At 42.7% G+C, this 21,032-nt stretch overlaps 1 protein-coding gene across 1 annotated transcript in view; it reads left to right on the top strand.

Annotated features, from left to right (window-relative positions):
- Positions 1–14,854, top strand: part of ISM1 (isthmin 1) — a 159,044-nt gene extending 144,190 nt beyond the window's left edge. The window contains exons 5-6 of the mRNA XM_069234109.1: positions 5,156–5,245; positions 13,145–14,854. Of these exons, the coding sequence (XP_069090210.1) occupies positions 5,156–5,245; positions 13,145–13,662 (608 nt within the window). The 3' untranslated portion in view covers positions 13,663–14,854. The remainder of the gene's footprint in view (positions 1–5,155; positions 5,246–13,144) is intronic.
- Positions 14,855–21,032: the final 6,178 nt, after the last annotated feature.

Here is a 21,032-nt window from a genome sequence, read left to right as displayed (position 1 = left end):
ATGGCTCTCTGAATGCATGGCATTGTGTTCATAATGTCTGCTGTGACTGAGGGATATGATATCTGCAGAAATCAGAAGCGCACTATATACATAATAGGGCTCGGTTCTATATCTGCATACATCTCAAAACCCACACCAAAGGGCACAATTAACAACTTTTCATGCAACACAGTGCAGCAACCAGATCATATCTACTAAGGTATGGCACTGTTTTCCTCTCTCCCTACACTAGTGCACTTTAGGCTGCTATGTGCAAAAGCACACACCCTTGCACTGTCGTGCTGGGCAATGCAGCCCACATGCAAAGTTGAAAATATGTGGAGTGTTGTAAAACGTTCTCCGGTTATGCCTGCCTCCCTGAGGTGTATTATTTTGGCACAAATCCCTGTCTAACAATGTTAGTAGATAGAGATTTGTGTCAAAACCCCGGGTGGTTGCATGGGAACACCCATGTACCAACCAAGGAACGACCTCTTGATGCAAGGTAGCACATGGCACTCCTTTGCGTTATTTTGTCCAACTTTTCATTGCAAGCCCTCATTTTCATTGGAAAGTCAATACCATCACAACACTTTGACCTGGGTTTATGTCACAAAAGTAAGGCAGACCTGGTATAGTAAGATATTGTCACACTTCCTAAACATAATGCCACTTTAGCCTTTGTTTTTCAGTCAAATAACTAAATAACTATATACATATATCTATCCATCTATATATATATATATATATATATATATATATATATATATATATATATATATATATATATATATATATTCAATTAAAAAAGAAAAGGTTACAGGGACGTTATAGTTACGTTCTGAATTTACTTCTGAATTCAGCAGTTATAGTTGAGTTCTTTCAAGTAACTATAACTTGCGCCCTAAGGTAACAATAACTCGTGTCCTTGCCATTCATTCAGAATTCAGAACCCAACTATAACGTCCCTGTAACCTTTGGGTTTTTTCAGTGAATTTCTATGTTTTTTAAAATGTAAGTAATTGTAATTACTAAACGTTATTCCAACCACTTGCACGCATGTCCTCTGGCCGTGCACGGCTGGGGTTGGTCACCAGGCCTGGCCTGCCCTAATAACCATCCAACCCTGTGCCATGCACGTCCTTTGGCTGTGCACAGCGCAGGTTGGCCACAGGGCCTGTGTCTGTGGATCTGTGAGTGGGTGCGTGAGTGTTTTAGTGGGTCTGAAAGTGGGTGTTTGAGTCTGAGTGGATGCATGAGTGTCTGAGTGAGTGTGTCAATGATTCTTTGAGTGCATGTATGAGTAAATGAATTTGTGCATGTATAAGTCTATGGTTTTTCTTTAAACAAATTTCACATTTGCGAATATTTGTAAATATCATGCATGGTGACACAAAATTATTTTAAACCCACAATTTGCCCCTAAAATCCAGGAGGTCAGGGTACCTTCATCTTAACCTCTTATGCCACTTTCAGTTTGGATTTTCACCCCCGGGGTCCATGTCCCGTGAAATAAAATGACGGCCGCAACTTTCTAATCAGGTTGGGGTCAGCCAATTGCAACGCTTCTTTTTGCATGTGTATTTGTGAAAAAAATGTGAATTTCACAAGTTATTCACAAAGTACTCACAGGGCACCACAGCCAGAGATATACAACTTTGTTTTCCCTTTAATTTCTCAAAAACTACTGAATGGATTTACACCAAATAAGTAAAAGCATATTCTGTGTACCGAAAGCTAGCTTTCTGCCAAATTTGGTGTAATTCAGCCAAGTGGTTCGGGCTTTAGTCGTGTCTAAAGGTCCCATGGGAATTATTAACATGGGAAACACAACTTTTTGACGCCCCCTTTTTCTCGCCCCCTGCTTGACAGATCGCTGCAAAGTGTTTCATGTGCAACAAGAATCACTGCAACACTTTTTTGGGAAAATTCCATGAAGATTCATCAAACGGCACCAAAGATATTTTTATATGGAAACATGGTCCTAACTATAACTACCTAGTGGCGACCGTCACTAGGTGATATATATATTTCTACCAGTAGGTAGTTATAGTTAGGACCTAGTTTCAATAGGAAAAGTGTTTTTTACTTGGCTATATCTTTGGCACCGTTTGACAAATCTTCATGAAACATTCCAGAAAACGTGTCAAGTTGGGTCTTGTTGTGCATGGAAAGTTTTGGGGTGTTCTGTGGAGCCAGGGCCGAGAAAAAAAGGGGGGGGGGGCTCAAAAAATTGCTTTCCCATGTTACTTCCCATAGAGATTTTAGACACAACTACAGTGCGGACCGCTGGACGGAATTACACTGTATGTGGCAGAAAGGTAGCTCTTGATCCAGAAAGCACACTTTTTGTTATCTGGTGTAAATCCATTCAGTAGTTTTCTAGATTTTAAAGAAAATCAAAAATTGTATTTATAGGTGCGTGATTAATTTGCAAATCCTTCAGACCTCGTGCAAAGATCTGATTGGCTGCCAACCCTTCAACCAGGAAGTGTTGGCACGTATTTTGAGACTCGGACTCAGCTGAGTCCCAAATAAAAACATAAAAACGAAATAAAAAGGGGCAGATTATAAATACCCTAACCCCCTCCCCATCCTTGGACCTGGGGTCCCCACAAAGCAAAAAAGCATTTTAAAAAATTGCCATAAATTTGTGGCAACTTCATAAATTTGCTGCAAAAATGGAGAAAAAAAAACACCCAAGCATGGGCTCCCGCGCTTGTTTTCAAAGAAAGCCCTCGGGTGGGCCAGTATATTAAATTAAAGGAGTGGGTGCACGGGTCGGCTCTTAAGAGCCCTGGGGAACCACCATCTCCTTGGGGCTTCAGAATTATTGTGGAGGAGGGCCGCGCGGACCCCCCTCCATGGGCTCAAATGAGCCCCGGGAACCACCACCTCCCTGCAGCTTTTTTTAAATAATGGAGAGGGACTGCACAGACCCCCCCTCCTTGGGCTGTTGGAAGCCTAGAGAGCACACCTCAGAACCTAGCTATAACGTCCCTGTAACCTTTGTTTTTTCAGTGAAGATATATAGTGTATATATAATATATACACACACACACACGTATTCACTGAAAAATCAAAAGCTTACAGGGATGTTATAGTTAGGTTGATGTTTTACTGATACAAAACCAAAGAAATTCACCAGTTATAGTTAGACTTATGTTACAAAACTATAACTTGTTGCCCAAAGTTACTTTCCAGTGTGTGTGTGTGTGTATATATATATATATATATATATATATAAATATTATATATTATATATACTTTTTTTTTTTTTTTGCCCATGAGGGGTCCCTCCATGTGTCCTATGGGGTCAGGATACATTTATAGTGACCCCTTATATGTTTCTCTGTTCCCTCCCCCATCCACCGCACCCAATGTGAGAAATAAAGTGGCGGCCGTAGCTTTTCTGTCTGGTTGCGGCCAGCCAATCAAGGCCTTGCTTTTCCTCCGGATCCAAGGAGGATCCGCACCTCTAGATAAACAAATTTATTTTTCCTTTAATAACTCTGAAACTACTGAACGGATTTACACCAAGTAACAAAAAGGGTGCTTTCTGGCAAATTTGGTGTAAATTCGTTCTGCGGTTCAGTCTGTAGCCATGTCTAAAAAAGTGAAAAATCCCATAGACATAGAATGGGGGAAAAGTGTTTTCGGGGGGCCCTTTTTCTTGGCCCATGCCTGACAAATCACCCCGAAACTTCCAAGACAGCTGCTGAACTGACTGTCATACTAATTTTATGAAGATTTGGCAAACAGTGCCAAAGTTATAGGCAAAACAAAAAAACGCTTTGTCCTCTCTACTGGTACACGAGAGAGACGCGCACTCTGGTGTTGCTGTGAAACGGATTGTTCTTCTCTTCAGCTTCATATCATATGTAACCGGCACCCTTCTGATGCCAACAATTATTGTGGTTTACAGAGTACTAGTAGAGAGGAGTGGATTGTGTGTTATGCTGGTTTTTCAGCTGGACACGCACCGCTGCTATCTGGTCTTCAGATATAATAGAGTTCCTAATAGCTGTCCTCCCAGCTGGAAATGCGCGTAGTACCTACCTGTTTAAAAGTTAATTGTTTCATGCTTAATGTTTGTACCTTGTTTGAACAAATGAATAAAAAGTATATATTTTTTAAAAATATATATATATTTATATATATAATAATATAATACAGTTCCTGATGGATGGAGAAGCAAGGTATGAATAATCAATGGCACAAAATATATTATGGACCAATGAATGAAACAGCAAGGTGCTAATAGAAGAATAATGCCATAAGAACAATGCCAAATCAGTCAGAAAATTCAGATTGATTTCTCTGTTTAAATGATGCTATTATTCTTTTATTAGCAACTCGCGGTTTCATATATTGTTCCTCAATATATAGTCTGTCATTGATTACAACTACCTGACTTTCCCATTAGGAACTTGTTGTTTCAATATACACTCGGTACAAGTGGGGCAGAGCAGTGGGCTGAAGCCTGAGCTGGTCAGTTTTCAGTACTAAACTAGCAACGGGTCCCAACTGGGGAAGTGAATAATGCAGTTCAGGGTTCCTTTAGAATCTCTGTGATCGAGACGGTGTTGACCTGGACTCCGTTTATGTGCGAGCAAGTCACAGTTCAGTGCTTTCAAAGGCCGAGCACTGCTAGACCACAGCCAGAGACAAAGAAAGAGGGGAAATAGGAGGGGGTTCACTCTAGCAGGTGGAAACCTACTCTGAACAAAAAGGTGGCTTTGCCACTTACATATAACACTAGTAAAAGAGAGAGGAACCACTGTAAAAACATGCAATTTGTGACAGGTACAAATAGATAACAACAAATCCTGAAAGAAGGCCTCCTTTTCTGCTCGGTAGGCACACAATATCGCACTATTAGTATGGAGTTTTACAACAAGCAGTTAAGAAAATAATGTGCATCGTTTGCAGTAAATTCACAGATTTGTCAAATTCAGTAGAGGTAAAAGTTAGGGCAACCAAAAAAAAAAAGTCAATGTAGGTTCTACCACTTTTCCTCATTGACGCCACTGAGTGCCATTTGGAACAGAGCATTTATGCCAGTGCAGAAAAACTTTCAGACCCTTTTTTTCTTATGGATTTTTCTAGGTCCTGATCATCAGTTTCTTATCCTCTTTCCTTTTAATCTCAATGTGCTTTTCAATTTGTATCATAGGGATTGAAGACACCTTTAGAACTGCTGCTACAGAAGTGAGTCTGCTGGCAGGAACTGAAAGCTTTAATGCCACAAAACTATTTGGAGTTGGTAAGTTGTTTTATTGCCATTTGAAATTGCTCAATTATGAAATAATGATTTGGCTACAGTATGAGGACTCCTCCAGTTTCAGCCCCTGTACCAAAAGTTCTAGCAACCCTGAAACCATCTGAATTCCAAAACACTCATGATTTGTTCAACTGTAAGGGGCATGTTTAGGAGCCCCTAGCGCCACTGGAGCGTCACTTTTCGTGTCGCTCTGGTGACGCTAACCACTGCTCCATATTTACAAGGAGACGTAATGGCACTTTTTGTGACGTTACGCCTCCTTGTAAATATGGGCCCCTCCAACTCAGTTTTCTGTGTCAGAGGGGCGTGCAGTAGGTGTTGCAGGGGGCGTTCCTCTGCAACACCCATTGCTTTTGACGCTGCCACAGATTTACGAGAAATCATAAATCTGTGGCAGTGCCAGGTTTGGCATTAGCATAGCTTTTATTCCTCCTTGTTTTTGAACTTTTCTATGTGTGCTTCATTCTGCAGCACACATAGAAGAAGCAAAGTGCCATGGATGATTGTTTATGTGCAGGAAGGTCTCCTTTCTCGCACATAAACAATTTTTCCAAAATGACGCTTTGGTACCTCTATGTGTGCTGTATTTTGCATAGAGATGCCAAATCGTCATCATAGATTGTTAATGTGCAGGAAGGGACACTTTCCTGCACACAATCTATCCCCTAATCGCAGACACCATTACACTATGGAACAAGGATGCCTGGGTGGTCAGCTTAATTCAGCGCCAGCGCAAGGGTAAACACAGGGGTGTGCCATATTCATCCCTGCGTTTCAAAAGTGGCACCGCACTGCATGATTTTAGCATAAATCTGTGCCCAAATATTTTAATGACTTTGGGCGGTAAAAACCTGTGTAAATCCCTTGAATGTTTACTATGAAAATATGTAACCAATGACTTTAAAAAGCAATGATGAAAGGGTTGTGCTGTTTTTCATTGTATTCTGTTGTGCTCCCTAGAACCCTTCTATGAGTTCCTTATAAGAAGTCTAGGAAATCCTACAGGAAAGGATTATGGGTTACTATGACCACAGGACACTCTCAAACACTAAAAACAAAAAAAAACCTTTAGGGGACTCCTGTTCCATATGGAATTTGCTTACAGATATCCTAAGGGTTGACTTGAGTTTTGGTTTCTCATAGGATGACTTCACACGAGACAAATCAGTTATTTATATCAATAATTGCTAGCGGAAATCACTCAACTTAGTACAGTACCTCCAATCTGCTTTTTTGTTTGCATTGCATGTATGGCAACAATAAAGTTTTCTGTTTTGCAGGCCTGCGCTCTTGCAGGTCGCCTATATGTGCAATTTCCCATATGTAAGCACATTTTTGCTCTTAAAATTGAATGCTAGTCCCATAAGAACAAATAAGTATTTTTACCACTCATTTCAAACGCTGCTCACTTCACTTGCATATTTTTTTTTGTTTAATTTCCGTCCTAGCCTAATTTTGTTGGGAAGTAGGTGCATAGGTTAGGCGTATGGTAGACTCACTCCTACGACATATTTCGCTAAAGCTTTGAAAGGGTTGGACAACAAAGTTGATGTCACCTTGCTGATTGATGACAGGGATTTCTTGAGCCTCTGCAAAGCTTTGGTCTCCTTTCCGACATCACCTCCATCTTGTTGACTCCTCGACATTTGTTTTATTTACGTCACACTTTAACCTCACGCGCAAGGGAGCCAAGAACTGACGGAATCCCTTGGATTTGGATCAGAAGATGGAGAGCTTAGAATATCAGACAACTGATAACCCCCCTGGGGGGCTTCCAGTTTACGTCTCCCTTTGACCTTTGCAAACATTCGATAAGAATGATGAAAGCGCACTGCCAGTTGTCACTGCAGGGACAGGAACGGCACTTGAACTAAGCAACCCTGCCTCTTCTCACGGTGCACACATCAAACAGGATCCGTTGTTTTCATGACGGTTTCATCTCCAGCAGTGGGACGAACCTCTTCTGTCAAGTTGGATGCCTTTGTGTATGTGTGCGCACGTAAGAAAAACGTGTGATATCTTAAAACACCGAGTGTGTCAATCATCTATGTGCATTGGATTCCAGGTGAAATTCGACTGACACCCCACCATATCCGACTGAAACCACCGGTATCAACCAGAAAATACATTTGTAAAAGGGACGGTGGGTAGAGTGATTCCCCAAACACCCCCGAAACTACTACCCTGCAGATACTTTAACTGCATTTTTGTTCTAGTTCATTATTTTTCAGTTTTGGAAGTTTGAAATGTGCATTTCATGCACAAACAGAAATTTCGTTCTCTCTCCGCTCCTACACTCAATCGCCCTATAAATATCCTTTTCATATAGTTTTCAGGCCGAGGCGTGATCCTTTTTCTTTGAAGCAGTGTGTGAAAGAAGAATCACTGTGTCTGACGGATAAGTAAAGAGATGTCAGAAATTCGGTGATAACAGCACCTGCTGTTTACTGTGCTCAGAAACGGCGGGAGCAATCCTGCACGTGCTAGAAGTTTAAGGCGGTGGGACATTTCCAACCAGTTTTGTAGATATGTCAAAGCTTGAAATCATTCCCAGATCTCCGAGTTGGGATTTCTCTTCTCACACGGGGGCCTCTGCTTTCAGCGATGCTCGCTCTGTTTAATTCGCTGGGATGAGGTTAACACTTTACACAAAGAAGTTACGCCCTTTCAAATGCTTGGTCAATTTGGGTAGCAGTTTATTTGGCCAAACCAATTAAAGTGTCACAGGTGGCCTAGTGAGTAACGTGCCTCAGAGTCTTTCACATTTAGTAAAATAATTTAAGGCTACTCGAAATATGCGTGTTCTTCACCAGAGTTTCACACACTTTCCTTATCGTTCAAACTCATTTTCATTGTCTCTTCTGAAGGACCTGCAAAGTCAAGCTTTTTCAGTATTCCATGTTGATTAATGCAGTGTCATCCTTTTGCAACAATTCAGTAGCAGTGCAGAGTGAGTCTGTGACAGCTGGGGCGCGTTGCTGCTTTTGTGAAGTGAGCATGCACACATTTCCTCCTTTATCCAAATCTGATCTCTATTAGAGTAAGTTCTGAGGAAATTTACTCCTATTCAAGCAGAGTATGCAGTGGATGTTTGACCAATTATGGCCCCTCTTTCCATCAGGGAACACCGCCTTTAGCAGTAGTTGTTACCACTGCTTCCAAAATTCAGCCCCCCTGGACTGGGACACACTACTTTCATTTTGCACATCTGACGTCAAGTATTTGTTTCCCCTTACTTGTTACACCTAACCGTAGCATGATCATCATGCATTGTGTGGTTGTATTTTAGGCGTCTACTTAAGATAGGTATTAGCATTCAACCATATTAATTCCTCTTGGGTTCCGGAGTAGCGTGCTACTCGCTGAAAAGCGATTCGACGCCTCGTCAGGGGTAGAAAGCGCTATATAAATACTATTACAATACAATGCAATACAATATTAATACCATATTAGTCCACGGACTGATGATGGTCTGCAGGTGTTATAATGTGTAATTCCAGTGCACCTAGACTTTAAGCAGCATAATGTCTGTTGAACGGTTAAATGGGGTGGCTCCATACATAAGTAACATTTCCAGCCATCATTCTTGATGTGTATTTCTCATCTTGGCTCTAAAATGTGAGATCTGGGGGCGTGGTCAAGCTGGCAGAGGAGTAAGACGTGGGTCCGCATCTCTACCCCTGCAAGTGCACCACATCCTTTGCTCAGCAGAAAACAAAGCATGAAGATTTGTGGCATCCACACGCCAGAGGCGACCTGGAGGAACTTACAAAAGTTCAGCCATAGACCATAGCGGAACATCCGAGCGGATTTGCAGTGAGCAGGACTGTGGGCATGAAATGTCACGTGAGGAAATGGTGAACTGAAAGCAGTGAGGGCCTCAGGTGACCAATGTCCCAGGATAGAGGCAGTATCCCGAGGGGAAGGGGTTAGGTGGCAATGACGGAGAGATACCCTTTGCAACACACAGTCGGTGATGATCAGAGGCAGAGCTCCCCTCTGAAGGCCAGGAACAATGGCAAGTGGAGATCAGGTCCAGCAACTGCAGAGACATGAGACGGTCTCAGGTGGAAGCAGGCGTGTGCTAGTGAGGCGCAGTAGGGGATAAAGTGGAGTTACCATACAGAGTAGCGGCATGACCTGGAAACAGTCACGGTTTTAGGCTTTTTATAGCTCTAATTACTTCCTCTGACAGAGCTATCCAGAAACCCCTCTGTTCTTCTGTCAGGGTCTCTCTGACATATTCTGTAACATGTCACATATACATTACTCTGCGTCAGGGAGGCGTTTCCATGGGTGTAGTGTGGGTGTTCCCTTGCAAAATCCATGGATTTATTTCTCTTCGTTTTTTTACTCTTACTATGTGTACTGCATTCTGCAGCACACATACACAAGTTTTTGTGCAGGAACATGTCCCTTCCTGCACAAAAACAATCCTGCATGCAACACAGGCAGCCCTGCACTAAGGTGCGAGGGTGCCTTGGCACTAGGCAGCCAAAAGGTGGAAAGGCCTTGAATGTTCCTTATTAGTTAAATACGGCGCCTTCCTGCCCTTACTTTGTGACGCAGGGCAGCACAGCAAGGTTACTTGCTGTGCTGCGCTGCCCTGCGCCACAAAGCCCATAAATGTGGGCCCCAGTATCGAGTATAAAAATTGTTACTAGAGGGAGAAGAGTCCACCAAGAGGAAGTTCTGGAGCGAGGGAGAAAAATAGGAAGGGCAGGCCTTCACAGACAGTCATTGGCACATAACGTTGAATAACTCATGGAAAGGCTTTGCGCGTGTTTAAAAAAACAGGGGCAGCCAATAAGTTGATGCACAGGTGGCACCTGACCCCACATCGCTTGAACACCATGGATGCTAACAGGTCAGAGAAATGCTGGAGGGGATGAGGCTGGTGAGAGACCCTGCCCTACATATTCTAGGGATGAAGTGGTTTTAAAAGGAAAATCACTGAACTACAGATTCCTCAAGCTCTGTAGGGGTATATAATTGGGATGGATTCCGAATCTTAAATGGGATCCAAAGAAAGAAGCAGTGAAATAGTTAATATAATGCTTTGACAATCATACCAGCCCTATTAGCAAAACTGGGAACACCTTCAGAGCCACGCATATTAGACTGGTACCACAGTCTATGAAGCATTATGGATACTGAAAAAATAACCCATGACATTAGAGGTTCAGCGTACATATTTGCAGAGATATGGGTATGCTTCTGAACTATTTCTCTGCAGAACAAGGTGGACTCTCATGCCAGAATACTGTCTCTGTAATAGGAAATCTAAGACGATACACGTAGGCTTATGATGGTGATATATTATGGGGACTCTGAACAGGTTAAAAAGCAGTTAAAAGCTAATATGTTGAATGGTGACAATCTCACAGGTGCAAATGGGAAGAAGAGATTTTCATGGACTCTTTTCACCCAACTCATCACTTTAAAGACATGGCCACATCCTCAATAGAAAGAGGGACGCCTTTGTGTATTGATGCATCTTATTCATATTCATTAGTGATACTTAATATTCATTAGTCAATTTTTGGTGTAATGGGGGAGTGTTGTGTGTGTATGTGTATATACACATGAAGTACATGTCACTAGCGAGTGACTTTAGGAAAAAAGAGATGGGGTCTCACTCTATTACTTGAGACTAAGGGCCATATTTATACTTTTTGACGCACAGCTGCGCCAACGCAGTTGTGCGTCAAAAATTCTAACGCCGGCTAACGCCATTCCAAAGCACCATGCGGGCGCCTTATTTATGGAATGACGTTAGCCGGCGCAGCTGACTGGTGTGCGTAAAAAAAAATGACCCACACCAGGCAGCGCCGGCGTAGGGGAAAATGGAGCTTGCGCGTCAAAAAACGGGGCAAGTCAGGTCTGAGGCAAAATATTGGCCTCAACCCGATTTGCGCCATTTTTTTTTACTCCCAACCCCCATTGAAATGACTCCTGTCTTAGCACAGACAGGAGTCATGCCCCCTTGCCCAATGGCCATGCCCAGGGGACTTATGTCCCCTGGGCATGGTCATTGGGCATAGTGGCATGTAGGGGGGCACAAATCAGGCCCCCCTATGCCTCCTGGGGTGGGCAAGGGTGGCAGGGGGTGTCCCTGAGGGCATGGGAGGGCACCTCTGGGCTCCTTCCGAGCCCACAGGTCCCTTAACGCCTGCCCTGACCAGGTGTTAAAAAATGACGCAAAAGCGGCTGGACGTCATTTTTTTTGACCCGCCCACTCCCGTGCGTCATTTTTGCACGGGAGTTTAAATAAGGCGCACATGCCTTAGTGTCATTTTTTAGACGGGAACGCCTACCTTGCATATCATTAACGCAAGGTAGGTGTCCACGCTAAAAAATGACGCAAACTCCAAGATCTTTGGCGCTAGACGGGTCTCACGCCAAAGTATAAATATGGAGTTAGCTTTGCGTCGGATTTGCGTAAAAAAAAAACGACGCAATTCCGGCGCAAACAGAGTATAAATATGCCCCTAAGTCTACCTAAATGCTTTAAATCCTTCCATAAGCTACATCTGATAAAATCAAGCATTGATAGCAACAATTGCAGAGGGTGGTAGTTTCGACTACATAACGCCTTCATTTTGCCTGTTTTGGAAGACATGAGTAAGTATGGTCTTCAGCAAGCTTGGCAAGGACATCCTTGGATACATATATAGTGAGTGCTCCTCCTTTTAACACGTAAACTTTTGCTTGACCTTGTTGTTGCCTGCTTCCTTTAACTTGTATATTCACCCAGAACCTCAGGAATACTCATGTCTTTAGTTAATACACAAACTATCAATTTAAAAGAATTACTTAGTTTGAGAGTGGTACCTCCTTAACAATCCACAGTTTAAGAAAATATGGACCCTTTTGCAGTGCACAATTGATACCCTACGAGTCTGACTTTAAGTATGTGCTGAATTTAGTATGGAAATCTCCCTTCACCTTACTATAGTTTTACTTCCATTGGACTTTGGTGAATATTGTGCAGTGTATGCAGCACTCACTTGTAGGGCATAATCTTTCTCTGAAGATGCATTAACTCTCATACCTGTGTTTTGACATACAGAAATTACATTGCTGGGACTTCTGTCAACCACCTGTCACACAGTACATTCACATTTCCTCAATCTTGCTTGAATGTCGTCTATGTGATTGGAAAACTGGAAATAACTCCGTTACTTCAGTGCTGCAAAATATGGAATCCTGACAGTTCACATGAATACTATTCAACAAGGGTCCAACTCTCAACCTGCAGTGCCCATACTAACGACAGGAGTGTAGTTCACTAAAAACTGATTTGATGCCCGTGCAACTTTGAAAATAACTAGCTACCCAAGAAAGCATCTTCTCTTTTCAAGTGACTCATGTTCTACTTTAACTCTGCACCAACTCCAAGATAGCAGAAGGCTTCCGTTCTGGCTTAAACTGGATAATTCTGAACTATATATATATATATATACAATTCCAAATGAGCAAACAAGACAAATGTTGCTTCTAATTCTGTTCAGATTAAACAACACTGAGAATAGTTTGCAGTACATGAACATCACTCCTTAGCAATCACTTAAATCATTAAACTCATAAGCACAACATTTAAAGTTTAACATTTATGTAGTAACACTTTGCAGTTATCAGAATGGGTTCATTGTATACTTGTTAGGCCTATGCAGTCTCCCTGATTTGGCCAAGCTGAACAAGAGAGACACCATGTAATAGTAATGATGACCCGATAAAGACTCTGCAGCAGTAAAAACCCCATTTATTACTAATGAAATTAAACTACTGGCAGTAATTCCTCTAGTGGATGAATACATTTTGTGGATGCCTGTTAATTTGCAAATTGTGATTTTGTTTCTCCTTTTTATTTTGGGTCAGACGTAGACAGCTGCGAGAGGTGGATGGGCTGCAAAAGTGAATTCCTGCAAAAGTATATGCACAAAGTGGCCACAGACCTGCCCAGCTGCCTCTGCACATACCCAACTGAAGTAGCCTACAGCACAGCCGAGATCCAGGACCAAATAAAACAGAAGGACTTTCGCTGGAAGGACGCAAGTGGTGCCAAAGAAAAACTAGAAATCTACAAGCCTACTGCAAGATATTGCATTCGATCCATGCTTTCCCTGGAAAGCACAACGTTGGCTGCACAGCATTGTTGCTATGATGACAATATGCAGTTGATAACAAGGGGTAAAGGCGCAGGGACTCCAAACCTGATCAGTGTAGAATTCTCCGCGGAGCTCCATTACAAGGTAGACATTTTGCCTTGGATCCTATGCAAGGGAGACTGGAGCAGATACAATACAGCTCGGCCTCCGAATAACGGCCAAAAATGTACTGAAAACCCATCTGATGAAGACTATAACAAGCAGTTACAAGAGGCTAGGGAGTATTAAAGGAAACCCTCTCAGAATTTCATAGAGGAAGGTTTAATTTTTCATTCATCGAAGGAAGATGATGCATTAAATACTGGAAACAGGGTTAAGCAAAATATTTTCCGATGTGTGTGGGTGCGCAACTACATCACGTATAAATATACACAGGCTTGTATATTTTTTGCGTATGTATGTCTAAATTACTCAGTGTACTTGAATAATATCAAAGTGCACAGTTTTATACATTGTAATGTGTACAATATAGTTTTACTTCACAATATTTTTAAAATGTTTAAATGTTAAAACAAAATACAAATTATACCCTGCTGGAAAAAAGCCAAAGGAAATATACTTATGACAGTTAATTGGGCAATCACCAAATGTTACAGTATTTACATATTTGAATGTTCATTCTTTAAAATGACAGTGACTGCAAGTATTGAATACTATTCTCACTGGAGATGTTTCTCTGGCTTACAATACCTGTGGAGAGGAACAAGAAGACATCCCTGCCTTGTGGACTAACTGACAGGAAACAAAAAAAGAAGTATCTTGAAACAAAATGGAGGAAGCATCGAGGTGGTCACGGTCTGTCTTTAAATGGCAAGCGGAATTTGAATGTGATATTTCTCAGAGGCGTCGTGGCTTCTTCCTTTGGACGAACATAACCAAGTGAGCTTAACTTTTTCTTCATGAGGTTTCCTTTTTATTCCTGAGGAGTATTCGCTAAAAGAGACCAACTGCCACCATCCAACCCTAGAGTTATGGAAATTCTTTGTGTGGGACTTGCCTCAAAGACTTAAGCCACAAAGAAAGAAAATAAGTGCCTCTCAAGAAAACATGGACAATAAAGTTAATTTTGCAGTTTATGTTAGTAAACTGTGTTCAGAGTCTTACAATATTGCGTTCAGCACAAGCCAAAAAGAGAGTATTATACTAAAATAGCTATTGTTTTAAACAGCAGAACAGATGTGGAGCAGGGTAAAGTGGGTATTTACTGTAAATAAACAAACCCTGCCTTCTTTTTGTAAAGTATTTATTACCTTCACATGTTTTATATTGCATTGAGCATGTTAGTTACTGGTGTATGTATGTTCATATGAACAGGATTCATTTCGTGCGAGCAAAAGAGCAAAAAAGATACTTTAAAAATGGAACTATGTTTGTAGATCATGGAGCAAAGAGAATCTATAAATTGAAATCATAATCAAAATTGTGTTCTGCATTCTTAATAGCTCCTTTTATTGCATGTTTTTCTAGCACGCGAAACAAAAATCCTGCTGAATTCAGTATTTCTGTGACAAGAAGGTAAAATGAGCGGTGAATTTCATTGAAAGAGGTTACTTATTTGTTAAGAACTGTTACTTGTGCTTTCTAAAAATGATTTTGTCAATTTGATGGCACCCTTCCATACTGCAGAAGGCCTTTTCGAGTAATGTTAACCCTTAGTATAATTAGGAGATGGCACCTCTGCAGCCCTCTGTACAGATGAATACGTATTTGATTATCAGCAGTCTTCAGAAGTAGCCCTTATGCTGTCACTGATAGCCTACAGATGGATGCGCGACCGCCTCCCCCCTTGTTTGTCCTGCGTTGGAGCCTACGTGTCTGGCCTATGTGGTGTTTGGCCAACAGTCCAAATAGTGAAATGGGATAGAGTGACAGGGTGAACTAATAAGAAGAATGTAGACAAGATCAACACGTCTGAATCAAACTCCGAATAGCACAGCTGGGAGAGTGGTCCCTGGGTCAGCAGGAACATTCCTCAAAGGAGTCTGATGGTTACATATTTGTCTCATGTTTCCTCATATATTTAAATCGGAGACACTGCTGACTGCACCAGAACTGTGCAGCCATCGCACAGGGTGTCAGAGGCCATTGTTATAAACGCTTGCTAAAAAGCATCTGTCGACCTATAGTGGCTGGTATCACAAAAGTGAAAACTGGAAGTGCCATTTTAAGGCATCTCTGCTACAGATTTGGGCTTACTGTTGTCCTAAATGGTTGAAGAGCTCGAGCAGCGACATTTTACCACTTTAGACCGTCTTAAATTGTTGTTGGAACTTTAAAGAAATGTGCTGCTTTTGGCTATAAGTGTTTCAGCATTGTTGACCTTTTCAGAGCACAGCAGAACACTACACAAACACCAAATAAAGCAACAAAAACATAACACAACTAAACAATCAAAACAGAACGCAGCACAACCATTACGCAACACAACGATAACAGTGCAACAATGGAGCTGAAACAAAAACAATACGACACCACAACAAATGCAGCACAAAATATGCACAAGTATCCTTGACATCCACAATCCCTGCCACTAGTGTGCTTTTGTGATACAGTGGGACAAGGTGTTGGCACCAAGCACTGTCTTCTTCTTTCCTGCATGGACATGCAATAGCATCAGTCTAAAATGTTTTGTGATCCAGTCTCTTATGTTGCACAATTAGTTTCGTGTTAGTGCAGGAGGACATCTGGAGTGACATTCGAGAATAAGAGCAGCTGGGAGATTTTTTCATTATCAAACGTAGAGAACCTATACCATAATAGAGGCAAAGATACTTCTGAGATGGAGATGTTAGACATTAACAACCTATGAAACACCAACAACTTTTTAACATTCTCTCTATTCCTGTTTTTGTGTACACGATCATTTAACTTGAATGAAAAATAAACATGCTTCATAACATTACATGATCTTCAAACATAACATATTCTCTCAAGAAGTACTGGCTGCGTGATGACTCCACGTTGGCTTCATGATCCAGAAATCCAGTGAAATATGGTTAGACTAGCAGTTTCCTGGGTGTTGGCATTAAGGATTAACTTAAGCATTTCAAATATATCTCTCCAAGATCTATTCACTCTCTTACATGTCGTAGCATATGTACTATACTACTTCTAGAGAGTGAATGCATGGATAAATGTGAACCCACTAGCGTTAGTTTCCTCCTTATGTGGTGCCTTGTTTATTCTATAATCTGGGTACTGTATGACAACTAGTGGCACGAATGTGAATCTTGCTAAAACAGATTTAAAAAAATGTGTTACATGATATATCTCTCCGTGAAAGCTTATCTCCCCTCGACAGTCCACGCACTACTCGCTCTGTAGTTCGTTTTTATCCCACTAGTCAGAGAGGCCTGCTACCTGTACTCCAGTTTCTTTTAATGAGGTGGTTTTGGGCGATTTTATTTTTGTTAGCTGCTCCCACTGTCTCGAGATATGCTTTACTTTGTGAGGCATATTTCTAAATCTGTTTTCACCCACCCTACAAATGGGACTGGGTGAACAAAATTAGCTGGACTGCAAAAAAAGGGTGAAACGTGCCTATTTCGACATCCTACCCACCAGGCTTGCCTTGTGGTTTTTCCGGGCAGTTTGTGTCTCCCAGCACCTCTGGACTGCAAATACAGTTGAGGTAGGCGCTGGGGGGGGGGGGAGGGGCATGTTTATGACCCGGTTTGTGTTACATGTTTACCACGCAGTGTGGTACATGTGCGACACAGACCTTAAGTGAGATTTATGAACCCACGCAAGGCCACTTTGCATGGCTCTGAATGGCTCAATAAATCTGGAGTAAAGCAATGCAGCACAAATCACTGCGTTGCCCTAACCTGCGCTAGGGAGGCGTTGCATGGATGTTGCATGGGTGTTCCGATGCAACTGCCATTGTTTTGATGCATTCCCAGATTTACTAGAACTGGTAAAGCGGGAAATTTGCCAAAAAGATATGCTTCTCCTTTAGAGGCTTAACGAGGAGAAATATTTTTTTCGCCTGGCTTTTCATCTTTCTATATGTGCATTCTGCAGCACACATTAGAAAGAGAAAAAAGCCTTGGGGGGATTGTTTTTGTGCAGGAAAGTGCACTTTCCTGCACAAAAACAATCCTGCATCCTGCCTTCCCCCCCTGCGTTGGCGCTAGGCAGCCAAAACGGCACTAGAGCGGGGGAATGGCAGGAATGCGCAATAGTCTTTTAAATAGGGTTCATTCCTGCCCTTTTCCTGTCACCCAGTGCAGCAAGGTGACTTGCTGCACTGCACTGCATGGCAATCACCATAAATATGCCCCTGGGTTTTAAGTTATTGGCCAATCAGAATGCCTGAAACACATAGAACCAAATATGAGAGGACATAGGCAGCCAATAATGGTGGCTAAAATGACAGGTGTTTCAATTCCTGCACAATGCAGACAAGAAATTTGGGGATGAGACAACATTTCTCACGGTGCTCAGGTGTACTGCATCCACCATTTGCCCCCTTAACTCTCCTTGTTAGTAGATCGAGGAAATGACACATGAGCCTGGAAATTCATATCCTTGGTCCTTTGGATAGGTTACTGGAAGCTTCACCATAAAAACTCTGTCAAGTGGAACTTTTGTTGACATCAAGTGACCACTTGCTCTGCTCTCTAAATTATCGCTATTGCACAAGGAATAAACTTCATTCCACATAACATTTGATACTATTGGCAACAGCTTCATTTACCTCTACATCCACCCTTTGTAAGTGTAGGACGCTGGCGCTTTATGAGATAAGTCAATACCGTATAAAGGGTCCACGGGTTCCACAGTGAGTGGACAGGGCTTCCTATGCAATCCCAAAGTGCTCTATTTGGAGGTAGGGTGGTTGAGCAGCCTTAGGCTTAACACAGAAGAGTGTAAGACATCCACAAATTCACACAATAGTCAATAAATGAGACACATAACTCAAAAAGGAGATCCACACCAATTTATAAAAATAGTAAGTATATTTATATATGTTTAGGCATTAAGGAAAAAATCATCCAGGTAAGTACATTTTTAAATAGGAATTCTTTTCACTTTAGATAGTGGACACTGCAGTTTCTGAGTTTACAATGTTATCCTTTGAGAGGAAAAACAAGTTCTGCAAACTGGTAGAGTACAGCGACTTACAAGACCCCAATCTCCAGGAGTTAAGATGAGTAGTGGGCAAGGTCCAAGGCAGCAAAAGCAGGACACCACTAGCTGCACGGGAGTGGCTGTGTGCAGGGTGCACAACAGCGCCAGGTGCCCAATGCGTTTCAATGGAGATTGGTCACTGCTAAAAGAGGCTGCAGGCTCTGGCCAGGAGGCTAGTCGGGCTAAACCAGCAGCGGGACTCAGGCCTCATGATGCAGGGGCTCTTCTCCATGGCTCAGGGGCTATGGGTGCAGAGGTGACCTTAGGTGTCGGGTTTCCCTTACTGGAGAAGTTGCAGTAGAGAGGGTCTGCATGTAGAGGCTGAAAGCGTCATCTTGGAGGCTAGGAGGGGTGAAACCACAATGGACTCAGACTCTGGAGGGCCGGGGAACCTTGTTGGCACCAGTGGTCCACTTCAACTCAGGTTGGAGATGGAGGGTGCAGTGGTGGCTTCAGGTGTCAGGTTCTGGCAGTTCCGGAGGCTTCAGAGTCCCTTCTTTGGAGTTTTCTGGAAAACAGGTCCGCTGTTCATGGGAGATCTTGAGCCTTTTTCGAAGGCAGGGAGTCCTCCCATGTTTCTGGAGTCATGGCTGAAGAACGAGTCAACTTGGGTGCAGGTTTCGACGAGAAATGCAGACAGGCCGGAGGGGTTGGTTTCAGGTCAACTTCTTCTTTTCTCCTCTTCTGCTTTTGCGGTTCTTCAGTGTCCATGGTCTTATTAGGTCATCAGAATCTGCTTCTCTGGTGCCAGAGGCTCCCCTAAATACTGAATTTAGGGGCGTTAGGGGTGTGTAGAGTCACTACACCCCCTCTGTGACTACTTCCTGTGGGAAGTGGGCATAACCCTGTCCCAGAATTCCTAGTTATGCCATCACAAAGATGGTTGCTTCGGAAATTTCGGGTCCACATTGCAGTAGTCCACCTTAGGGGTGGTACTAGCCCTGGGGGTGACACGCCTGCCTGACTACCTAAGTTTCCCACTTGTCCAGGTGCCAAGTGGGCTGTGGATAGGAGGGGTTGCTTCCTCTTCTGTGAGAAGAGCCAGATTCACATTTCAAAGGTGGCAGCCCTTTGAGGCTTGCCCACTTCAGAAGGCTTATCAGCAGGCCATCCTGTGGGAGGGGGTGTAAGACCCACTTCTCGGACAGGCTTTTGTTCTGGCCTCCTGAGAGCAGAAGGCTCTCACCCTAGGATGGAAGAAACCAGTCAGCAAGCATACCAGAGGCTGTTAGTGTTTCAGGGAGTACCTCTAAGGTGCCCTCTGGGCGCATGTATTGGTAAATCCACCACTGGCATCATGTAGCTGGGGAACTCGTTTTGACCACTGTCCAGCAAATGCATTTAAATGGCTTCCCTGGCCACTTACTATGTCAGAGAATTGACATAGCAGGGGCATCTCTGCTCTTGCAGAGATGCACTCACATGTAATATAATGCACACTGCTTTAGGGCTGTAACACCTGTTGTAGGGGTGACATACATATATTGAATGCAGTGTTAGGGGACATGGTACACAGGCCATGTGCCATGTCGTGTTTTCACTTTTGTTTGCAGCGACAGGGAGCCTGCAATGGCAGCCTGTCGTGCTTAGTGAGGGGTCCCTTAGGGTAGCACAATTCATGTTGCAGCCTTTAGGGACCCTCTTTAGTACCTCAGGAGCTAGGTACCAGGGGTACTATTTACAAGGGACTTACAGAGGGTGCTAAAGGATTTGCCAGTTGTACAGTTTTGTGGGAAAAACACTGGCACTGGGGACCTGGTTGGCAGGGACCCAGTGCACTGCAGTCAAAGTTGCATCAAATACCAGGCAAAAAGTGGGGGGTACTGCAACAAAGAATCCAACCCCTACAGTAAGGGAGTCTCATTGTCAAACAAGGTGGCAATATGTATGCACATCACTTCCAAATGGGCCTGGTATTTTTGATACCATTAGTTAGTCCTGACATTTTAGTGAACATCATTTTGCATAGTTCGACAAGGAGCCCCATTCTAACAATGTGAAAAAGTCTAACTCATGTACCAGACTACATAGGAGTGTGCCTGTTGAAAAGCCAGAGTTGGCAGAGAGTGTCACAGATAAAATAGACTGCTTGACCACTGTATAGGAAGTGCACATATTCATCCAAAATCAGATAAGGGATTTATTATCATTAAATGGTAGGTGCATTAGGTTTATACAGGCATCAACCAGCTACCCTGGCATGATCCCTATCCAGGGACCCAGCACCATTATGTAAATCATAGCTGTGTCTTAGCCCTTTGTAAAGGCCTACTTGGTGCCCCTCAACTGAGGGGGTAGTCAGTAGGCTTCTATGCCTGTTGATTCCGTGTTCTTCAGGTATTCCTAAACCAAAAAGGGATGAAGGATGCAGACTCCCTCTAAGTCCCACTTAATTCAAATCAGAACTAGACAAATTCAGCTAAACCATTCTTTAAAACAATATCTGAGTGAGAATAGTGGATGTG

This window comes from Pleurodeles waltl, chromosome 5 (assembly GCF_031143425.1).
Source record: "Pleurodeles waltl isolate 20211129_DDA chromosome 5, aPleWal1.hap1.20221129, whole genome shotgun sequence".
Lineage (NCBI taxonomy): Eukaryota > Metazoa > Chordata > Amphibia > Caudata > Salamandridae > Pleurodeles > Pleurodeles waltl.
Note: the sequence above shows the minus strand (reverse complement) of the source record. Positions and strands in the feature narration are given on the sequence as shown.